General features: G+C 45.2%; 1 protein-coding gene across 50 annotated transcripts in view; it reads right to left on the minus strand.

Annotated features, from left to right (window-relative positions):
* Positions 1-21,362, minus strand: part of LOC147708230 (uncharacterized) — a 2,035,583-nt gene that overhangs the window by 91,785 nt on the left and 1,922,436 nt on the right. The window contains exon 54 of one of the 50 annotated variants that reach the window (XM_086926959.1): positions 9,355-9,414. The exons of the other annotated variants lie outside the window; for them this stretch is intronic. Coding sequence (XP_086783085.1) covers positions 9,356-9,414 — 59 coding nt within the window. The 3' untranslated portion in view covers position 9,355. The remainder of the gene's footprint in view (positions 1-9,354; positions 9,415-21,362) is intronic. 50 annotated transcript variants of the gene reach the window in all.

A 21,362-nucleotide genomic window follows, 5' to 3' on the forward strand; every position in this document is an offset into this window, starting at 1 on the left:
GCATTATGGAAGGAGATAGAGGGGGTAGATGAGGATAGGGAACCAGCGAAAAAGCCATGTCAGTTGATTTTAGATCTTCCCGGTGCAATATTAACTAAGTTGAAAACGGTTATTCCCCCTAAAAAGATTGATTGGACTATTTTAGCATCTTGTAAGCAAAAGGCAGATGAATCAGTTTCAGATTTCTTTACGCGTTTCGAGGAAGCTTTTCATGATTTTAGTGGTCAGTCGCTAACAGGCGATACGGGCCGACATTTGTCCGTAGATAAGTATGTTACAAATCTATTACCAGGAGTGGCTAGCCGCTTGAAAGCTAGTGAAAGCTCTTGGTATACCTCTTCTCCGGCATCCATCTTGACGATGGCTCAATATAACGAGTGTCAGGAATTAGAAGCGAAAGGTAGCGAGGATAAAAAGTCTAAAGAATTAAAAACAAAGGTTATGTTATCTCAGGTTTATGGTCCACAACCTAGAGGTAACGATAGAGGTGGATGAGGATTTTATAGTTCCTCTTACACTCGTTCGAATTTGGCCGTTGATCAATGCGTGTATTGTAGGAAATTTGGCCATTGGGCAGATGAGTGTCCGTTGTTGCACTCGCAGCGCTATGTCCGTGGCCAAGGATCGATGAGAAATTGCGCTGGAAATGTAGGACCCAGAGGCACTATGAACGATCGTGCTAGGTTTGATTCTAATGTGCGGGTACAAAATGGGTTCAATACTTTTGATAGGCGCAACCAATACCAGATGTCTGATTATGTGCAGCCTGATTTGCATGATTCTGCTTATGCATAGGATTGCGTAGGATGGGGTAAGGAATCAGTTGAAGTTCCAGTAGATCAGAGGGGTCCTTATGTTACAGCACACGTTTTGGGTTCTACTGATCAGTTTCTGGTTGATACAGGAGCTACTCGTAGCGCTTTGTCTAAACAATTGGTTCCGAGGGCTCCCCTGTCTGGCTTAACGATTACATCATAGGGTTTAATGGAACACCTTCATTTAGCCCATTGTCACAACCACTTGCGTTTCATGTTGATAAGTTTGCTGCTCCATGCCCATTTTTGCTTTCCCCAAATACTCTAGACAATATTGTGGGTCTTGATATGCTCAAGTATTTCAGAGCCACAATAAGATGTTCCCCTGAAGAAGTGCGTGTCATTTTGAATGATAATTATCTAGTAACAGACAGACTTTGCATACTTCAAGAGGATACTGCATTAACCTCCCTACCTAAAACTTTGTGGGCTACTTCAGATACTGATGTGGGACAGATGGTTATTCCACCGGTGCATATTAGTGTAAAGGAGGGAGCTGTGTTGCCACGTTTGCATCAATATCGAATTTCACAGGAGGGTGAGGAAGCACTCATACGAATTGTACAAGATCTTATTGAAGTTGGGGTTGGTGAAGAAGTTCCATTTAACATTTGTAACAGTCCGATCCTCCCAATTTTGAAGAAAGATACTTATACTAGGATTTATCGTTTTATAATTGACCTACGGGAAGTGAATAAGATAGTGGTGCCACAATATCCAGTGGTTTCTGACATCACAATACTTCTTACTTTAGTTCCACCTACTGCAACTGCGTTCTCTGTTATAGACTTGATGAACGCCTTCTTTTCGATCCCTATTCATCCTGATAGCCGATATCTGTTCGGTTTCACTTTGAATAATCGATCGTATAGATTTTGTAGGGTTTCTCAAGGTTTTACTGAGAGTCCTAGTATTTACAGCCAAGCATTGAAAAGACAGCTTGATTCTTTTGTTCTACCTGAGGGTGTGGCGCTCATACAGTATGTTGATAATATTTTGTTGGCAGACGATACCCCTGAACAATGTGAGAAGTGTACTCTGTCTTTGCTTTCTTTTCTTGCTTCACATCATCACAAAGTATCGAAAAATAAATTGCAGTATTGTAGACCAAAGGTAACCTACTTAGGTCACCTTTTGTCTAAGGAGGGGCGTGCACTCACATCAGATCGCATTCAGGCAATTCTAGACACACCAGTACCTTCCACACAGAAAGAGGTTCGAGCATTTTTAGGTCTTACTTCTTTTTGTAGGCAATGGATATTGGGATTTTCATACATTGCTAAACCCTTGTTAGCACTTTTGACAAAAGATACTCCAGTACCCCTTCCATGGACAGATGAATGTGAGAGTGCTTTGCGACAGTTACGACAAGCCCTTTGTTCAGCACCAGTGTTAGGTTCTCCAGATTACACGAAGCTTTTTACATTTTACGTACACGAGAGGGATGGATGTGCATTGTCAGTTTTAGTACAGACACATGTTGATAAGCAACGCCCTTGTGCATATTTTTCAGCAGTACTCGATCCTGTTGCTCGAGCGTTGCCTGCATTTTTTCGTTCGGTTGCAGCAACAGCTGTGTCAGTACGCCAGAGTGAAGGGATAGTCTTTTCACATAAGCTGTTGGTGCTGCTACCCCATGCTGTTGATGCCCTTTTGAATCCAACAAACACATAGTACAGTCCTGTATGATCTGCCTACAATTTAATCCTGGGAAAGGGACACGAACTCCAGCAGGAGGATTTGCTGCACCGACTGCACCTTTTGAAGTTTTGCAGATGGATTATATTCAGCTTGAAAGCTGTAATAATCTGAAGTATGTCTTGGTGGTGGTTTGTGCCTTCAGTAAATGGATTGTGGCGTACCCCACAAAGGACAACACTGCAATTACTACTGCAAAGGTGCTTTTGAAGGAATTCTTCCCTCGCTATGGTGTTTGTAGCTTTTTGTGGAGTGATAACGGACCTCATTATATACGGGACGTTATCAAGTATGTCCTGAAAGGATTAGGGATCAAACAAAAGTTTCATGCAGTGTCCGGCCCACAATCAGCAGCATTGGTGGAAAGATACAATGCTACTCTGAAGCTGAAACTAGCCAAGATACAGGCTTCTACTTCTCTGACTTGGCCAGATGCGTTGCCACTGGCATTGTTGTCTATTAGATCAGTGCCTCATTCTCGAACAGGTCTCACACTTTATGAGATCCTGTTTGGTAGGCCCATGAATATCTGAGGAATTCCTAAACCAAGTTCTGTGTATCATGTACCTTGTGTCTTAATGAATGACTATTTGGCACAGTTAACTGATAACTTGGTTTCTATTCATCAACAGGTTCGAGAAGCACTTCCTGATAGATCCACAGGTGAAGGTCACAGTCTCCGACCTGGTGATTTCGTTCTCCTGAGGTCCTTTGAGAGATCGAGCAGTTTGGAGCCATGGTGGCGTGGGCCAGAGCAAGTGCTACTTGCCATGAGGACAGCAGTTCGAGTCACGAACCGAAAAAATTGGATACACAGCACCCATTGCCGGCGAGTACTTCCTACCTTGATGGAGCCTGCTGTGTTGACCGACCATCGAGAGGTTCTGACTGCGGAGAAAGGCCGTGCTGTGACACCTGACGGATCTGAGGAGTTCATCCCGGACCAGACAGTCCCTAGAGCAATGAGATATAATTTGAGACCGAGAGAAAATTCTGCAGCGCTTGTGAAAGTTGTCTGAGCATTCCCTGGGTCAGTGAAACGGAAAGCCGATGTGGCAAGGGGGGGGATCAGCCCTGCATTAGAGTGCTGTGACACCTGACGGATCTGAGGATTTCTTCCCGGACCAGACAGTCCCTGGAGCAACTAGATATAATTTGAGACCGAGAGAAAAATCTGCAGCGCTTGTGAAAGTTGTCTGAGCATTCCCTGGGTCAGTGAAACGGACAGCCGATGTGGCAAGGGGGGGGATCAGCCCTGCATTAGAGTAGTGACACCCGTGGCCCGTGGCCCATGGTGAAGAAATCAACGGCTACCCAGGGTAAGAGCTCTGACAACTACTTTAGTTTCAGGAAGAATTGTTTTGTGCTTTGACTAAAATGGAAAAGAAGAAGATTTTTTGCGCTGTAGGGTTTGTTGTTGTCTTGGTGATTGTGGCAACAATAACATGGTCTGTTGAGGAGACAATTCCTGCTCGTGAGTTGTTTGTTGTTACTACACCGACACCAGAGGAGCATTATTTCTTTACGCTCCCATATCAAGAATTGAAGCATCGAAAATCTTATCTCAATAACACTTTCATTCAAATGTTACATCATACCCACATTGCTACGAATGCCACAAACTGTTGGATTTGTGGGATGATGCCTGCACATCAAAAGAAAGGAGGTACACCGTTCATACCTCTCCCTTTTTCGCATAACTGCTCCTGTCGAGCCTGGTATACTTTGCTTTTTGCGACTAGGAAGCCAAAAGTGGGCAGACTGCTTTTCCGGTTGAATAAAGAGTGCCATCAAGACAAAGATGGGTATCCCCAAGCGAATGTAACTAAATGGGAGTGGGATGAATATCGACCGGACAATATTTCAACGCCATATATCTTCACTAACACAAGAGATTCTATTAATGCTGAACATTTTGTTATTTCTGTTACTCAAACACAAGCAGAACTATGTGTACAGAGCATTGGACATATCCCTGTTGGGATCAGCGACTGTATGACTGTTTTGAATATAGATGGGTTAAATAATAGTACCTTTTTAGCTTCGCATAACACCTATTTTGTGTGTGGGAATCGTGGATATTATCGATTGCCAGCTGGTTGGACAGGAATTTGCTACGTATCAATTTTGTTGCCCCCTGTGATTCTGGCACCTCCATTATATCATCGAAATCTTAAATTGTTCAACAATATTACTGTAAATCGATATAAGAGAACCTTTAATACTGATAACGTAGACCAAACTGACACTAGTCAACAACAATATATAGATTTTAATTTAGGATTGTTCTTTTTTGTGGGTGCTGCATTAAATAGCAGAAAAGTGCCACGGTTAACTGGAGTTGTAGAAGCTGTTACAGATCAGACAGCTGCAGCTCTAGGAAACCTCACTGAAGAATTGCAAATTGCTAGAATTGTGGCTTTACAGAACCGAATGGTTCTGGACGTCATGCTAGCAGATAGAGGTGGTGCATGTCGCGTTATAGGTAGTAGTTGTTGCATGTTTATTTCAGATCACACACCATCAGTGTATAAAGCGATTAAAAAACTTCATAAAATCGCTGCAGACCTCCATACAGAAAATGGTACGTGGAATTTTGTCGGGGTGGCTTTGGACTCTAATTTCTGCCTGGGGCTGGAAAGTACTGACTGCTCTATGTATAATAATTGCAATAGTCTTCACTTGTTGCATATGTATCCAGTGTAGTCCGATGATATGTTCAATGTGTATTACTGCTTGCATACCGACCAAAAGAAATGTTGCAGAAGTCGAAATGCAGAATGACTTGAATAAAGAGATAGCTGATATGATGGTCATTGATATAAGGGATGAGTATCTAGCTTATCCTAGGAAGTCGAATGTCTTCAGCTAATGCTGAAAGGGTCGTCTGTTGTAAATCAACGGCGATTGGGTTAAGCATTAGCAGAAGACATACTGTGTTTGACCATTATCGTAGCAAACGTACCGACTCCATTTTGTATTTGTAGCAGCCATTTTGTATGCCATACATCGCCATGTGCTCATCATGTGCTTTGTCCTACCTCCTTGTTAACTGCGCCTGAAGTCTGCCCGGCAACAGGCTATATTTAGCATCCCCCGCTTCCAGCATGTCCAGACATGCTCAGTAGGGTCTACGACCATTACTGATTAGTTCCAGATAGGAATGTGTTTACTAGTTTCCGAAGACTGTTAACTCCGCCCACTTATCGATTGTGCCTTCCAATATGTCCTTGTATGGTCATGAAACTGCTCTTGTGTTCTGTACCGCCTTCTTTTGAGCCCCCTCCTTGTGTATAAAATGGGCCATGTGCTTTAGTTCGGTGTGCTACTCTACACAATACTGAAGGGTGTTGTGTAGACTGTAGTACCACCTTTAAAGGTTTAATAAACTTTGCTTTTGTATTTTCCAGTTTCATTGCCAACTTCTTCCTATGGTCTGAGGACCCCATGCAGAGAAGGGCGAACCCCTTGCACTAAGTAGGCCTAGCTGAGGTTTGCTTACAACATGTTGAGTCAAACTAAAGGTGGGGAGGGGAGAACCATTGGTTTTGCCTCAAGAGTGCTGTCAGGAACAGAAAAAAGTACTCTCTAATTGAAAGTTAGTTATTAGCCTGTTGGGCATTGATTTTTATCTTGAGTGGGAAGAATGTCAGAGGTTTCACTCCATGCATTGCTCGCTTATCCTTCATATTTTTGCTGTTTGATTTTGTTCCAGAGTACAATCCTGGTAGTAAGAACGGCTGTGCAGATTACCTATCTCGTTCGTCTGTGACTGTTGAGCATGGCACTGATGTGAGCAAGGAAGACAAGTAAGAATTCATTGTAACTGCCGTTGATCTTCTGCACTTGTGTGCGATCTCTGAGAATGAGTGGCGCCACGCTCTAAGCAATGATGATTCCATGTTGGAAGTCATGAGATATGTGGAGATGAATTGGCCGAGAGAGAGAAACCTTAGTTTTGATTTTAAGACTTATGTTCAAGTAGCGGATGACTTATCCAGTGAGGATGGTTTAATAATGAGAGCTGACAAGTTTATCCCTTCTGTGAGTTTGAGAGCTCTCATCACTTTACGTGCCCATGAGGGGCATTTGGAAGCGACCATTACTAAGAAAAGGGCCAGACTGTCCTTTGGTGCCCTCTATGAATAGGGAGCTGGAGGATATGGTCAAGGAGTGTGTCATCTGCTCTAGCTGTGATACATCTGTGAAATTGCACACTCCACCTCATTCTCCCATTGAGCTGCCGTCCGCACCATGGGTGAAGTTAGAGCTCAACATAATTGGACCTTTCTACGATCTTGGCGCGTCCTCTAGGTTTGCACTAGTCATGATGGATTACTATACTAAAGGGCCAGAGGTAAGGTTTTTGAGAGAGGTGACCACCATGAAGGATGTTGAAATTTTGAAAGATGTGTTCCTGAAGGAGGGGTTTCCAGAATATTTTGTGACAGACAATGGGATGCCATTTGTCTCCAATGAGGTTGAAATGTTTCTACAAACCAGTGGGATTAAACACCTGAAGAGCTCACTATATCACCCTCAAACCAATGGTTTAGTAGAACAAATGAACAGGGTGTTGGGATAATGTATATAGTGGGCGCTTGTCACCAACTGTGTGGTAGCCAGTGCTGTCAAGACCATGTTTTTCTTTTTTTGCACTACTCCTCATGCCACCACTGTGTGTCACCTTTTGACCAGTTACATGGTCGTAGAGCTGCCACCAGTTTACGTCCTAGTAGGAAGAATAAATGGCCCAAAGTTGGACAGTGGTCTGATGCGAGTGTGAAGAGTTGTGTGAGCTTGACACAGGAGAAGCAAAAGAAATACTTTGAATGAAGGAAAAATGTCAAAACCATTAAGTTGGTAGTGGGAGATTCTGTCAGTGTGAAAAAACCTGCTCACATGAGGAAGGGTGGTTCAAAATGTGGACCACCCACCATGGTTGTGGAATTTAATGGTGGTTCTGTGAAGCTTGAAAATGGCCAATGGTGGAACAAGTGTTGGTTCGTTAGGTCCGGCAATGTTGAAGAAGGTTGTGGTGGTCACAGTGGGGATGGTGTAAAGATATATGCTGAAACGGATCAGATGGCCATGAGATGGAGTTCTAAGGTGAAAAATGTTCCTCTCCGTTCCTCTCCATTTCAGGGACTGATGAGTTTGGAGGAATTGATGTTATATTGTTTGGGATCTTTAATGCACTGTTTTCTCAACTGTTTTTTGTTTCTGCCCTGTTTTCCTTCCCTTTTAGCCTATGTTTATGCATTTTTGTTTTTATTTAAGGGAAACCTGTGTAGTAGCTAATACTGTATGCTAAACTAGAATGTCAGCTTTGTTAAGAATCTCACTGCGTGAAAGTTCTGTGCTGAGCGTTGAAGGTCATGACAGTTGTTTTTTTTACGCTGACTGTTCTCTGCCTGAGGTGGTTAAGCGACACTGGAATAAACTGTGCTAAGAAGCCCACCTTGCCTTTGTGTCCTGATTACTACAACCTATCGCATGACTTCGTTTATACAGACCTCAAAGAATAGGCCACAGTGTAGGAATTAGGGTTTTAAGCATAAAGATAATGGATACGTTTATAATGACATTGTGCTTTTTGCATTGCAAATTTCAAATCTGACACAAAGGTTGTGTTAAAACATTGCTACCGCATTACACGTAGACCTGCCACTGGTAGGCTACTGCTTTACTTGTGCACTTTCCAGTAGGGCTCCCTAGTGGCAGGGGTACACGTAATGCAGAAGTCAGAGCAAGCATAAATGTAATGAAGTAGCCATCTCTTGGCATAACCTGCATGGGAGTAGCTTCAGGGGGGTATTTGGGGTGTTACACCCCCTAATAAATTTACTTTCTGATAAATTGTTGGGTACAGGTGCTTTCAGTCGGGTATGGCGAGGTGTCTGTCAGATTTCACCAGAACTTTTTACATAAACATAGACAAATACGCAGACACATTCTCTCCCGTTCTGTTGTGAAAGTCCTAAAACATACCTCATTTCTTCCAGCACAAAAGTCTCCAAGCAGTGTTTAGCTTTTGTCTTACTCAATAGCCGCCCCTTCATGACGTCAATTATCATATTCAGAATCTCTTTCAGAATAACATTGTTGATATCCTAAGCACTCCCTGCCCAAAATGCACAAACAGCAAAGACTTACCTTCTTCTAATCAAATACCACTCTTTATGCATAAGAATCGGACCTTATTGTAAGATTATAACCGGCGCTTTGTAAACCACCGAAATAAATAAATAGTGCATACAAGAATAAGAACACCATTTACCAGTCACGTTTACCACAGCCTCCCATTCTCTGCGGAATCGTGGGGATATCACCTTCTCATATTAGATAACGCGTCTAAAAAGTGTTCATCACATTACAACAGGCACAAAACATGCAATAGGAAACGGATGATAAGCATTACACGTGTTCAGTGTCGATCCAAAACGTGCAGGAAGAGATAGCAAGCGTTATCCCTTCACTCACAAAAAAAGCGTCACGTCCAATATGCAACGTTCCACTCACATTGAGGCCCGGTGACGCCAAGAGGGTGCGTGTTAAAGAGACGCTGCGTAGCGATACTGATGTTAATAACATCGAACTAGCTTTCGTAGCCTCGGGAGGCAGAAGTGCAGAATGCAAGTGTGACATTTGTGAAGCCAATGATGAAAAACAGCGAAACGCATTAGCTGTGATGGCCACGTGGTTTATTCTGGATGATGGGCCAAATTGAGGTGTCACCGATAGTCTGTGCAGTGTATGGCGCATTCCAGCTCTTTTCCCTTCCTGAGGACACATACAGCCCAGTGGAGTGACGGAGCAGGCAGTGCACTTGTCCAACTACCTTAAGCATGATGATCGGATAATGTCTCTGCAGGCTGAATCTGAAGTCCACCACGATCAGCACGATCAGCTAGCACAATGTCAACACAACGGGAATTCAATGAAAACACAAGTGAACATCATAGTTAGCTAAACAGAAATATATTTGAAAATCTTTTAGTTCCTGTTCGAACCAGAGTGCACTTTTGGAGTCGAGCAAAATGTGTTTATTTAGATTTTGCGTAAATACATGGTCGATGCCTTGTTAGTAAGATCAGGGGATTATTTGCAGTGTTTTATTTGTGCTGGTGGTTGCAGTGTAGGGTGGTAGAAAAGTGAGAAGGAAGGAGGAAAAAAAAGATAGTAAAACTGTAATAAAGGGAGAAAACAGTGATGAAAAAGAACCTGTGGGATAGAGAGAAAGAGACAATATGTCTGGAGAGGTGGATGAAAGAAGCATGAAGTGGAATCAAGACTTTTCAGCCTTGGCATTCAGAAACTCATGGCATGTGGTAGTGCCAGAAGCAGGCTCCTAAGAACATGTTTGGGCCCCTGCACGTGTGTTTCGTTACAAATTAGCAATGCACATTTCCTGAACAATGTTGTATGGTGGTGGCAGGAGTTTGCTTCTGCTGAAACCACTCAGCCATGGCCGCCATATTTCCTTAGACTTATCCCAGGGCATCTACGCAGGGACACGCTGCCTTAGCGTGCCTCTGCTTAGCTTGGCACGTCTGTGCCCTTAACAGCCAGTTAAACCTGCCAATCTGTGAGGATGATCAAGCAGGCCCCCTTGTGCTTATGCAGGACCCTAAGAGGCACGTACATAAAGTACATTCACCACCGCCCTCAGGAGCTACACCTGGTAATAAGAACAATTGTAGGGCTAATGGTGAACACCTGATTTGCTTGGCACACTACCCTATATACGAAGGACCACCTCCAGTTGATTACAAGAGAGCTTCAATGGCATAGACACATTCATAATTACAAACTTCGGTGCAACTGTAAAGTGCTAACATAGTGTTTAGTTACCAAATAAAACACACACAACTGGCTGACTTTGGCCACAACATTTCCATCTGCCTGTATGGCATATGTACATCCTCTGCCACACTGGTGGTGGAATCCTTCCAGCTAGATACGGTGCAGGCTGTCAATCTCCCCTTTCATGGGCAGGGACTACTGGCCACCCCCCCCCCCACCTGACACAGATAAAGCACAATGAAATGAACTGGAGGAAACAGTTGGAGTCTTTGGAAGGCGGTGGATCTCACGATCCCCTGGCCGTATTTATTAAATATGAAAACAAAATTAAAATTGTCAAAATTAAAAAACAGTATTTTACACAATTATAAAACGGCAAATATCCACAATGGCTGCAGGAGGGGGTGGGGGCCCGCCCTGCCATGCATACGTGGGGGCCGAGCGCCCCCCCTTTCTTTTCCGGAAGCTATAAAGAGCTGAAACATTGGGTTCCTCAAGGCTCAGCACTTAGTCCCACCTTATTTAATATATAAGTGGTACCTTTGGCCTATGCAGACAAAACAATTAATGCTTTCCTCTCAGCAGATTGATGATTACCTGGTGGGTAGGTTCCAGGGCTGTCTCTCTGATGTAGAAAATTGGATGAAATTGAGTAGCCTCAAGCTGAACTCTGCAAAATATGAGCCTAATTTCTCTGACAACTATTGTCCATTAGACCCACTGCCATGGTGGCCAACTGACGTCAAGCCACAGTGGTAGGAAACTTAGGAGTAAATTCAAGGACTTGCTGATTTCCTTTTTGAGTGGTTCAGGAAAAAAGGACCCATTTACCTTAGGTGTCTTTTTTGTGAATATCAACTGACAAGTACCCTTCGCTCATCAAATCAGTGATCCCTTCATTTATCTGGAGTCTTTAAAGGTAGGAAGGGAGGGCGCTCTTTTGCCTTAATGTCAGCTAAGATGTAGAATGGGCTTCCAGTTGACTTAAGAATGTTAAAATTGGAAGAATGGGCTGAAGACTCTCCTTTTCGTGGAAAAGTAGGGCCCCTATGAATTTCCTGCTGGTCAGTGGCGGGACACTTTCAGTGGAGCAGCTGTTTGCACTATACATACGGCAATTCTTTCATGTCTGCTGTATTTTCTGTTACTCATATTGGTGTCTGAAATTTTCAACACAGGAGAGGTATTCTACATCAAGAGGTGAGCCTCTTTATTGGCAAATAGCTAGCAATGGTAGACGGTGTAATTGCTACTGCAAAGGTGGGCAATGAGAATTCTCCAGAGTTGGGTAAATTGTCAGAAGCTACAAGTCTATTCATACTGACATACTTCGTAGCATGCTGCAGAGAGTGGAACTGTATAATATACCTTCGCCACAAGTCTCTCTAGGTTGGGCAGGTGCTCCGGCACCATTTCTCCAAAACTTGCCATCACTGGCAGGGTGTCTGCCATGGAGCCAACTCAAAGAGTACAATTGGACTGAATGAGCCATAGATGGAAGTGAGAGAGCGCAAAACCGAGTTAGAAATTGTAGGGGTGCACCATATTCACGAGTAGTCAGCACCCACATATATAGAGGACTTTCTAATCGTTTTCAAATGTAATGTAGGATTGAGAACTAATGTAGATGGTATTAGAGTTACACTAAGGGCTAATGTAATGTGCTTCAAAAATCAGTAATGCTGTTTTAACATAGAGATGCTGTTTGCTGTGGAGTGTTTCACTAATAAGAGTGTGTTTAATAATTCACCATTGTGCCTTTAGCTTTGCTTATTAAACTCGCAGTTGTAACGTTAAATGTGATTAGATGGCTTAGGTAGAGAATTGTATTTTGCATTAAAGATTGATGTTAAAGAACGTAAATGTATTGCTTATGTTAGCATGTTAGTGCACATAACGTGCAGAGGCCCATTTCATGGAAATCATGTAGGCCTGATTTGAAATGCCTTTCAGCATTAAATCGTAGAAATGTTTTGGAGAAAGCTGCTTCAGCTAAAGTCAATTGCAACATTTGGAATTTGTGAGCCGATTCACATGCGTTCCTTTGCAGGTGCAGGACCAAGTAGATAGTGGAGTAGAAGGGCCCATTGTGTATGAGAGTTAGGATGCTAGGCTCAGAGGTGGAGGAGTAACCTAGGAATTCAAGGAAGCAACTTGAAGCAAAGAAGAGCCTGGGACCCAAGGACGTTTCAACGGACAGAGGTGGAGAGGTGCCATAATGGAAAATTCTGGAAACCAACACCTTCGAGAGGGGCGTACCTGAAGGAGTGTCGTTCGCATTGTGGGGTTTTGTATTTGGGACAGCACCCCGAGGGGGAGACAGAGCAGATGGGCTGAGGAGTCAGCGAGAGCGGTTGGTCAGGCAGAGAGTTTAGCTATGACTGAGTAGACTGAAGATTGAATTCGAAGGAAGTGAGTGAACTCTCTTGAGAGTCATCACTGCTGACACCTTAATTCTGAATGGGACCTTGTTGAGTAGGGACGTCACTTAGGGTAGTGTAGGGACAGACTAACTTGGATTTTATTCCTTTTACAAATGCTTACTAAAACTCAGGTTGTAGCAATTCTTGTTAGCCTGATGATTCTTGAATTATTTCTGGTATTGTTTCTGAGTCGTCTAAGATTCTTCCGTAGGATTATGTTTGTATTAGTGCCTGTTTATCTTTTGAACCTTTTGCTGAGATGCTTATACATCCAGTTGTTTTTGGCTTTGTAATAAATCTTTGAACTTAGTTCCTAGTCAGTGGTTCTTTGGGGGTAAAAGAGGAATTGTATGAAATTGACTAACCATTGTTTAACTAGATTTCCTAATTCACTCTATGACAGGTAAAGAGGTCTAGTCGACCTGTGTCCGGGATTCTGGAGAATAGTAATCAAACTTAGAAGTAAAATCCCGCCCCTTCAGAAGCGCTGCCAATTTTTCGCACCTCTCCATTACCAGACATCTTAAAAACTGGACAAACGTGTGATTTGAGAAGCTTCACTTTTTAGATTAAGGGTAAGCATAAGACCTCTTGTATAATTTAGTATACTTCTCTTGAGGTATTAAAGTCATCCCCCTGCTTTTGATTTGTTTGTTTCAGCGTCCTTTAAAAATCCTTGCATTCTAGTGGTAAATCCCCTCTTTATCACTCCTTTTGTCTTCGTTCCTCCCAAGAGAGCAGGGACTAAGTACTATTTCATTCCGCAATGGTTCTTTATCTGTTCTTTGGGGGTCTTTTTTTTCTTGGTTTCTGCTCTGTTACTGTTTGCTGGTGTCCAGCTTTGGTGCCATGCTGCTTACATATACATGTAGCATTCCTCCCTCCCATCTACTCTTAATGCCACAGTTGTGTTAGTGTTTCCTCCCAAGCCATGCCTCCAGAGTCATTGACTGTATTTTTTTTAAGCCTTATTGCACTTTTAGATGTGCACTGCCACTTGGGCTTTTTTTGGTGGGATATTTGTTTGGTTTTGGGCTTCCTTTGAAGGGGGATTGGGCTTGTTTTTAGCCTTCTGATTCTCTATTGGAGGCTACTTTTATTTGGGCTTCTGCCATTTTCTGTCCCAGAGGGGACAGTTCACATGGTTGTCAGTGTTCAGCTCAAAATATAGATGTATAGAGGATGATCGCAGTTTGGCAGGCAGTTTTATAAAAACAATAAAATGTATATTTGCTAAATGGGCATGCACCACAGGGAGTTCCGAAAATGTAACCAAAAGATAAGCGATGTTTATTGTTGGCTAATGTTACTTATTTGTAGACCTCGGAATGATAAAAGGTTGAGAAGACCTGTCCGGATTTTAACCTTGGGTCAAACAAAGACGCCTCCCATGCCACCTTACTACTTTTGAACTTAGATCAAGGGCATAGGAGCCCTTCACACAGTGGCACTGAGCTGATGCAATCTGCTCGAGATCATATGGTTACATGGGTGGAGGTGCTGCAATTTAGAACACAGTGTTTCCTACTTGCTCAAACAACCCTCTCAGACCCTTTCTGCTGCTCTCAAATTGTCTTTGAGTGCCCCACAAAAGCTATGCGCAGTTGTCCAAAAAGGATGCCTCATCGTAGTACGCAGTTCTTTGTTTTCCAGAATGGGAGGCCCTCTTCCCATGAAGACACTGCAACATGTTGGGGTTCAAGAAACCTCACCAATAACTGAGGATTCCATTTCAAGCAAAAGGTTACATTTTAATTGGTTAACAATAACACCTGTTTTGCAGCACATAAAAAAGGCGGTAGTGCGTTAGGAAGCTCTATAAAAAGTAACATATTGTGAAGGGGAGTGCATTTTTTTTCTGTCTGAAGCTTATTTAGGAATCTGCATATAGATATTGCCACTGACATAGCACAAATGTCTTGTTACTTACCGGTAATCTTCATTACCCCGATTAGGCTTCTCACCGTCCCAGTCCTTACTACGTGAGGCATTCCTGACTCCACCCAGCCAATCACAACGCCAGTATTTCCATACTATCAATCAATCAATCAATCAATCAAACACATTTATAGAGCGCGCTACTTACCCGCTAGGGTCTCAAGGCGCTGGGGAGGGGGGGGGGGGGGTGCTGCTACTGCTCGAAGAGCCAGGTCTTGAGTTGCTTCCTGAAGGAGAGATGGTCCTGGGTCAGCCGTAGGTGGGTGGGGAAGGAGTTCCATGTCTTGGCTGCCAGGTAGGAGAAAGATCTCCCTCCAGTGTTGGTTCTGCAAATCCGTGGGACGGTGGCGAGGGCGAGGCTGGCGGATCGGAGCTGGCGGGTGGGTGTGTAGAACGTGAGGCGGTTGTTGAAGTATTTGGGGCCCATGTCGTGGAGAGCCTTGTGTGTGTGGGTGAGGAGCCTGAATGTGATCCTCTTGCTGATGGGGAGCCAGTGCAGGTCTCTCAGGTGGGCAGAGATGTGGCTGTGACAGGGGATGTCCAGGATGAGTCGTGCAGAAGCGTTCTGTATGCATTGGAGTCTTTTCTGTAGTTTGGCTGTGGTTCCAGCGTAGAGGGCGTACCCATAGTCCAGTCGTACTACATAAGCCCCGCGACCTACCGCCATGCCTGTTATCAACAAGACTCCGACACAAACACAGCAGGAGGGAGGGAGGAAGGAGGACTGGGACGGGAAGGACCCTAATCGGGGTAATGAAGATTACCGGTAAGTAACAAGACATTACCCCCTCATGGGTCCTCCCCGTCCCAGTCCTTACTACGTGAGGAACTCACAAGCAGAGAACCAATAAAAAAATACAGGACAGCAGGGATCCATGCAGATGTCAAAACTTTAATCAATAAAACATCAATGAACAACAGTGTTCAAGACGCCAACAGAAAAACTGTCAGCAGAGGCATGTAAAACATTAAGCTGTTAATGACGCACAAATGTGTGATGAGACTGCCAAGTGGCCACCCTACAAATCTCCTGGATAGAGACCCCCACCGTCTTAGCCCTGAAAGCAGACACAGAACGCGTCAACCGACCCTGCACATGAGACGGAGGAGGCAAATCCAAGGACTTGTAAGATTGGCAGACCGCCAAAAGCACCCACCGGCTGATGGTGGAAGTGGAAACTTTCTTCCCTTTAGCCACACCCCCCACAGGAGACAAACAGGGCAGGAGAACTCCGGAACCCCAAGGAACGTTGGAGGTAAATTTGGAGAGCCCTGCGAACATCCAAGGAAGGGGGAATAAAGGAATACCTCAGCAGGCAAATGAAAACTTGAAGAAAGCTTAGGCAGGAAAGCCGGATCAAGCCGCAAAACGACCCGATCTGGAAGGAACTGCATATAAGGAAACAAAATGAGCAAGGCACCAACTCACCCAACCGGTGAGCGGAGGTAATGGCCAACAGGAAAGCCACCTTAGCGGAGAGCCACAACAAATCCGCCTCCAGCAAAGGTTCAAAAGGGGGTAACTGCAGACCATGCAAAATAGTAGGTAAATCCCAAGAAGGAACGAGAACAGGAGAAACCGGCCAAAGAAGCCGAAAGCTCCGAAGATGCCGACCAACCAAAGGACCTACACCCTCCAAGGAGGCTCCAGGGCCCTAACAAGCACGAACCGTTGCCCACTGAGCAGACAACGTGGAAGGGGAAAGGTCTTTCAAAAAAACATCTCTGAGGAATTCCAACACATAAGTAGGAACCCCCAGTACAGGATCCACCCCATGAGAAGAACACCAAGAAACAAAAGAACCCCAATGACGACCATAGCACTTAAGGATCGAAGGGCGGCGAGACAACTGGATGCCATGAGCCACCACAGACGAACAGCCCAAAGACTCCAACATCAACCGCTCAAGAGCCAAGCCGTCAGCTGCAAACGACGAAGACAAGGCAGAGACAGGAGCCGAAAATGAAGAGGAGACAGACACAAAGGAAGCTGGACAAACCGACCCTCCGCCAGTTGCAACAGGAAAGGAAACCAAAGGCGGCGAGGCCAGAAAAGAGCAATCAACATGACTGAAACCTTCTCCCCACGAATCTTCTGCAGCACCCTCGGGGGGAGGGGAATGGGAGGGAATGCATACAGAAGACCCGAAGGCCAGGGAATCGAAAGAGCATCCACCGCCCAAGCCTGAGGACACAGTACCTCCGAACAAAACTGAGGAAGGAGAGAGTTGAGAAGAGACGCAAAAAGATCGATCCATGGAGTCCCGAACCGAAGGCAAAGGACTGGAACAGAGGAAGAGAGAGATGGTACAGAACAGAAGATGGAAGGTTGCAGATCAGAGCGTCTGCATGAAAATTCAACTGTCCCGGAATGTACACCACCCTCAAGGCCAACAGATGACATTCAGCCCAAGCACAAACCATGGAGGCCAACATGTTCAGAGATGCGCACCTGGTCCCCCCCGACGGTTCAGGTAACACCGAGCCACCAATTGTCGGTACGAACCAACAGATTTGTCCCAAGGAGATGAACCTGAAAGAACTGCACCGCCTCCCAGATGCCACCAACTCACGCCAGTTCAAAGAACGGGCGCCGTCCCCCCGAGACCACCGACCCTTGGCTTCCAAGGACCCCAAAGTGGCCCCCCAAGGCCAAAGACTGGCATCCATCATCAACAAAAGGGGATGAGGAAGACAAAACCGCACCCCCTTCTCCAGATTGGGAGTGCAAAGCCGCCAGTCCAAGGCCCGAACCAGAACAGGAGAGAGAGGAACCAGAGCCTCGTAATCTGCCCGGGAAGGGGCCCACCGAGCCAACAGATGAGTCACCAAGGGCTTGAGATGGAGGCAAGCCCAAGGATCCACAGCAGTGGTTGCAGCAATCAAACCCTGGACCCGCAACCAAACACGAGCCACTGCAGAGGGAGGACTCAACAGATGCCGCAACAGAGTCTGCAGGGAAAGGACCGAACAGGAGGAAGAAACACCGCCCCCAGAAAGGTGTTGAACAGACCCAGATGAACTGAAGTCTCTGAACAGGATCCAGAGGAGACTTGGCCAGATTCATCTTGAACCCCAGCTCCTGGAACAGGGACAACATAGCCTTCACCGCCAGAAGAGCCTGAGGAAAAGAGAAAGCAGAGACCAAACAATCATCACTATAGGGAAACACAGAGAAACCCTGATGTTGAAAAACCCCCACAGCAGGAAACAATACCTTGGTAAAACTCCTGGGAGCAGTGGAGAGGCCGAACGGCAGAACCTAAAACTGGAAATGCCTCCCCTGGACAGCAAACCTCAGGAACCGCTGACTGGCAGGATGGACCGGAATGTGAAAATAAGCGTCCTTTAAGTCCAGGGAAGCCAAAAAATCACCCTCCTGGATGAGGGAAATGACGGACTGTAACGTGACCATCCGAAAATGATTCAACCATACCAATTTGTTCAGGGAACGGAAATTAAATATGGGGCGGAAGGAACCATCTGGCTTTGGAACCAGAAACAGATGGGAATAGAACCCTATACCCACTTCCTCCACTAGAACCGGCACCACAGCCCCTTTCCGTAACAACATGGCGAAACTGGACAACATGGCAGATCGCCGCACGGGGTCTCTTGACAACGGGGTAACCAGAAAACAATCCAGAGGGGGAGGGCCCTGGAAGGGAATCTGGTAGCCACACCTGATGACAGACAAGGCCCACTGGTTCAGAAATCAGAGATGACCAACGGTCCAGAAACAAACGGAGAAGAGCCCCCACAGCAACATAGTCACTTCTGTCCTGCACCAGAGGGAGGCTGTTGCTGCTGCTGCTGAGGCCGGGATTTATAATTGGAACGCGGCCCCGCGACCACCGGCCCGAACACGAAAGGGCTGAGATGCCAAAACCCCTTGAAACCCCTGCTTCTGGAAGAAGGACCTTTTCTTAGGAGCAGGCTGAAAAGGCTTTAACAACTTCTTTTCCTCCGCAGAGCGCTGCACCATCGTATTCAAAGCATCCCCAAAAAGACGGGGACCCTCAAAAGGCAGTTTATGGACCAAGGCTTTCTGTGCAGCCTCAAGATGCCAAGGTTTTGTCCACAGAGACCTCTTCCAGCCACTCCCGCCCCAGCAGTCGGGGAAAAAGCCCACAAGGAATCAAAAGTGACATCCGAGAGGAATTGTGCAAAAACCTCCATTTGAGCCAACACAGGAGTAGGGTCCCCCTGATCCTGAAGACAGTCAAACAGTTTCTCAAAATCCTTAAGCAGGACCTGCGAAGCATAGGCCGCATAAGTGCTAGCACGCACCCAAAAGTGAGAAGCGGCGTAAGAACGCTTGAGAGCAGACTCCACCTTACGCTCCACCAGATCAGACATGGAAGCCTGGCGATACCGTTTCCCCAGGAATCGCGGAATACCTTCCTTATCCACCTCAAGCTACTCTATTGTGAAGATATCTTTCAGGACATCAGGGAAGGGGAGGTCATCCACCACAGAGGAACTTTACTGTGCTTAAAATCCCTCCTCAGTCAGGGATTTAGGGTCAAACCCATGCACCTCTTGATTATGGACCAGCATGTCAGAAAAAACCTTGCTCTGGACGTACTTTCCCTTAGGGGAATTGTCCAAATCTTCCTCATCATCCTTAGCCCGCTTTGCCGCAGGCTCCAGCAGCGCAGACTGGACCGCAGAATTAATTAAGTCCTGCAAACCAGCCCAAGAAATCTGCATGACGTCGTCCTCCTGCAGATCCTGAACATTATGCTGCTTGGAAACAGCCTTAGCCGGTACAGGTGAAGAAGCACCTTCATTCATGGTGAGAAAACCCAGAAGCAACCAAACAGGAAATCACCACAACAGAGGAAGTGCCCAGCAACCTCCAATAAATACTGCCCTCAATCACCGAGTCACGCAACGTGAGACCGTATTTACAAAGAAAAGGAGGGCAGCCCTGAAGTCTCCACCCACTGCCACAGATCAAAAGTGAATGGCCGCGGGGCCAGACGCTGCGATAGTGCAGCAGGCCAAAACAACCCGAGGCCAGGACACCACCAAAACTCCCCGCCCCAGCCCAGCACATGAGTGGGGGGCGTACTTGACCCCAGAACAGGAGCGCGGCCGACCGGAAAAACGGAGCGACCGCACCGTGCATTAAGAAAGAAACAGCACAATGCACATCAAAGAAATACAAGAAAAACTCACGGTACCGCCACAAAAGAAAACTGGATCCAGGGACCGGGAGCACCAGCGTTCCGACCACCGTCGGAGCAGAAAAAAACCAGGCATGGCGGTAGGTGGGAGGGGGTTATGTAGTATGGAAATACTGGCGTTGTGATTGGCTGGGTGGAGGCAGGACCGCCTCACGTAGTAAGGACTGGGATGGGGAGGACCCATGAGGGGGTAATGTAGGTTGGAAGCAACAATTGCTGTACACATGAAGGGCAGTGTTACATCCTGGTATGTTCTATGTAATGTTCTATTGTCATGTCTCTTTAATTTCTTAGAATGTTAGAAGGCTAGCTAGGAGAACGTTTGGGCCAAGCAGCGAGCAGCGAGCAGCCTTGAAGAGCAGTTGCCTGTAACTGTTTCTAGGGGGTTTTCCCTTGGAATAAACTTACAATTAAATCATCTTAATCGTGTGATTCCACTTTGTAAAAGTGGCGACGAGGGAGAACCCACCTGATTAACCCCCGAGACTGCAAAAAAAAAAAAAAATAAGAAACCGCAACGACTACAATTTAAAAAAAAAAAAGCGAAAGAAGACACGACGTATCGTCCAAACATGAAGATCCCTTTACCAACGAGAATGCAGTGATCGCTGGGGGTATTGGAAACAAGAATGCAGTGATCGCTGGAGGCATTGAGAAGTTGCCGAAGTGCGATTTGTTTGTCAGAAATTTTCGTGAGTAGCAACTGTATCACGCTGTGGTTTGAAATTACGATAGATGACAGAAACGTACTGAACCTGCATCTTTTAAACTTGGCATCTTCGTGCAGCAGAACTTTCAATCGCGCACGCCCATCCGAACACAGTAGAGATCGCGTCATCTTTTGGAGGCGCGCCTTGAATACCGCAATGCATTCTGGGCGCATCATCTTCTGCGCAAGGCGTCTTGGATAGCACACTGCATTCTGGGGCGTGTATCTAGGCAACACGGAACACGAACATCCACGCATCGTTTTTCAAGCTGAATTTGTTAATTTACTATAAAACATCGCGTTTAATGGTTTCAATCTTCATTTTGGAAACTGATATTTTTGAGCTGATATTTACTTAACTCTTTTAATTAATGAAAGAAAAAATACTATGACAACGGTGACTACTTTTCTTATCTTAGTTTGTTAATTTTACTTAACTCTTTATGTATACTTATTTTCTGGAAATTTTGTCATACCATTTAGTAGTTATATTTCTCTGACAATAATTTCTTCATTTTTAAGGTGAATTATGGAGACAAATACTATTTTGGCTCCCCCAAAATTTTTACAAGACCCTGGTGTTCCCCCTATGATATGGGAGGATTGGCTAAAATCCTTTGAAACTTATGTGGAAGCCATTGGTCGGGAAGTCTTTCTTCCATCACGCAAACTAGCATCGTTAAAACATAGTATTGGTGTTGAAGGAAGAAAAGTGTTAAAGACTTTACCTATACATGCTTCCAGTGCAAATGGTATAACCTCAAAGTTTACTGAAGGTAGT

The sequence above is a fragment of the Lissotriton vulgaris genome, chromosome 6, assembly GCF_964263255.1.
Source record: "Lissotriton vulgaris chromosome 6, aLisVul1.2, whole genome shotgun sequence".
Classification (NCBI taxonomy): domain Eukaryota; kingdom Metazoa; phylum Chordata; class Amphibia; order Caudata; family Salamandridae; genus Lissotriton; species Lissotriton vulgaris.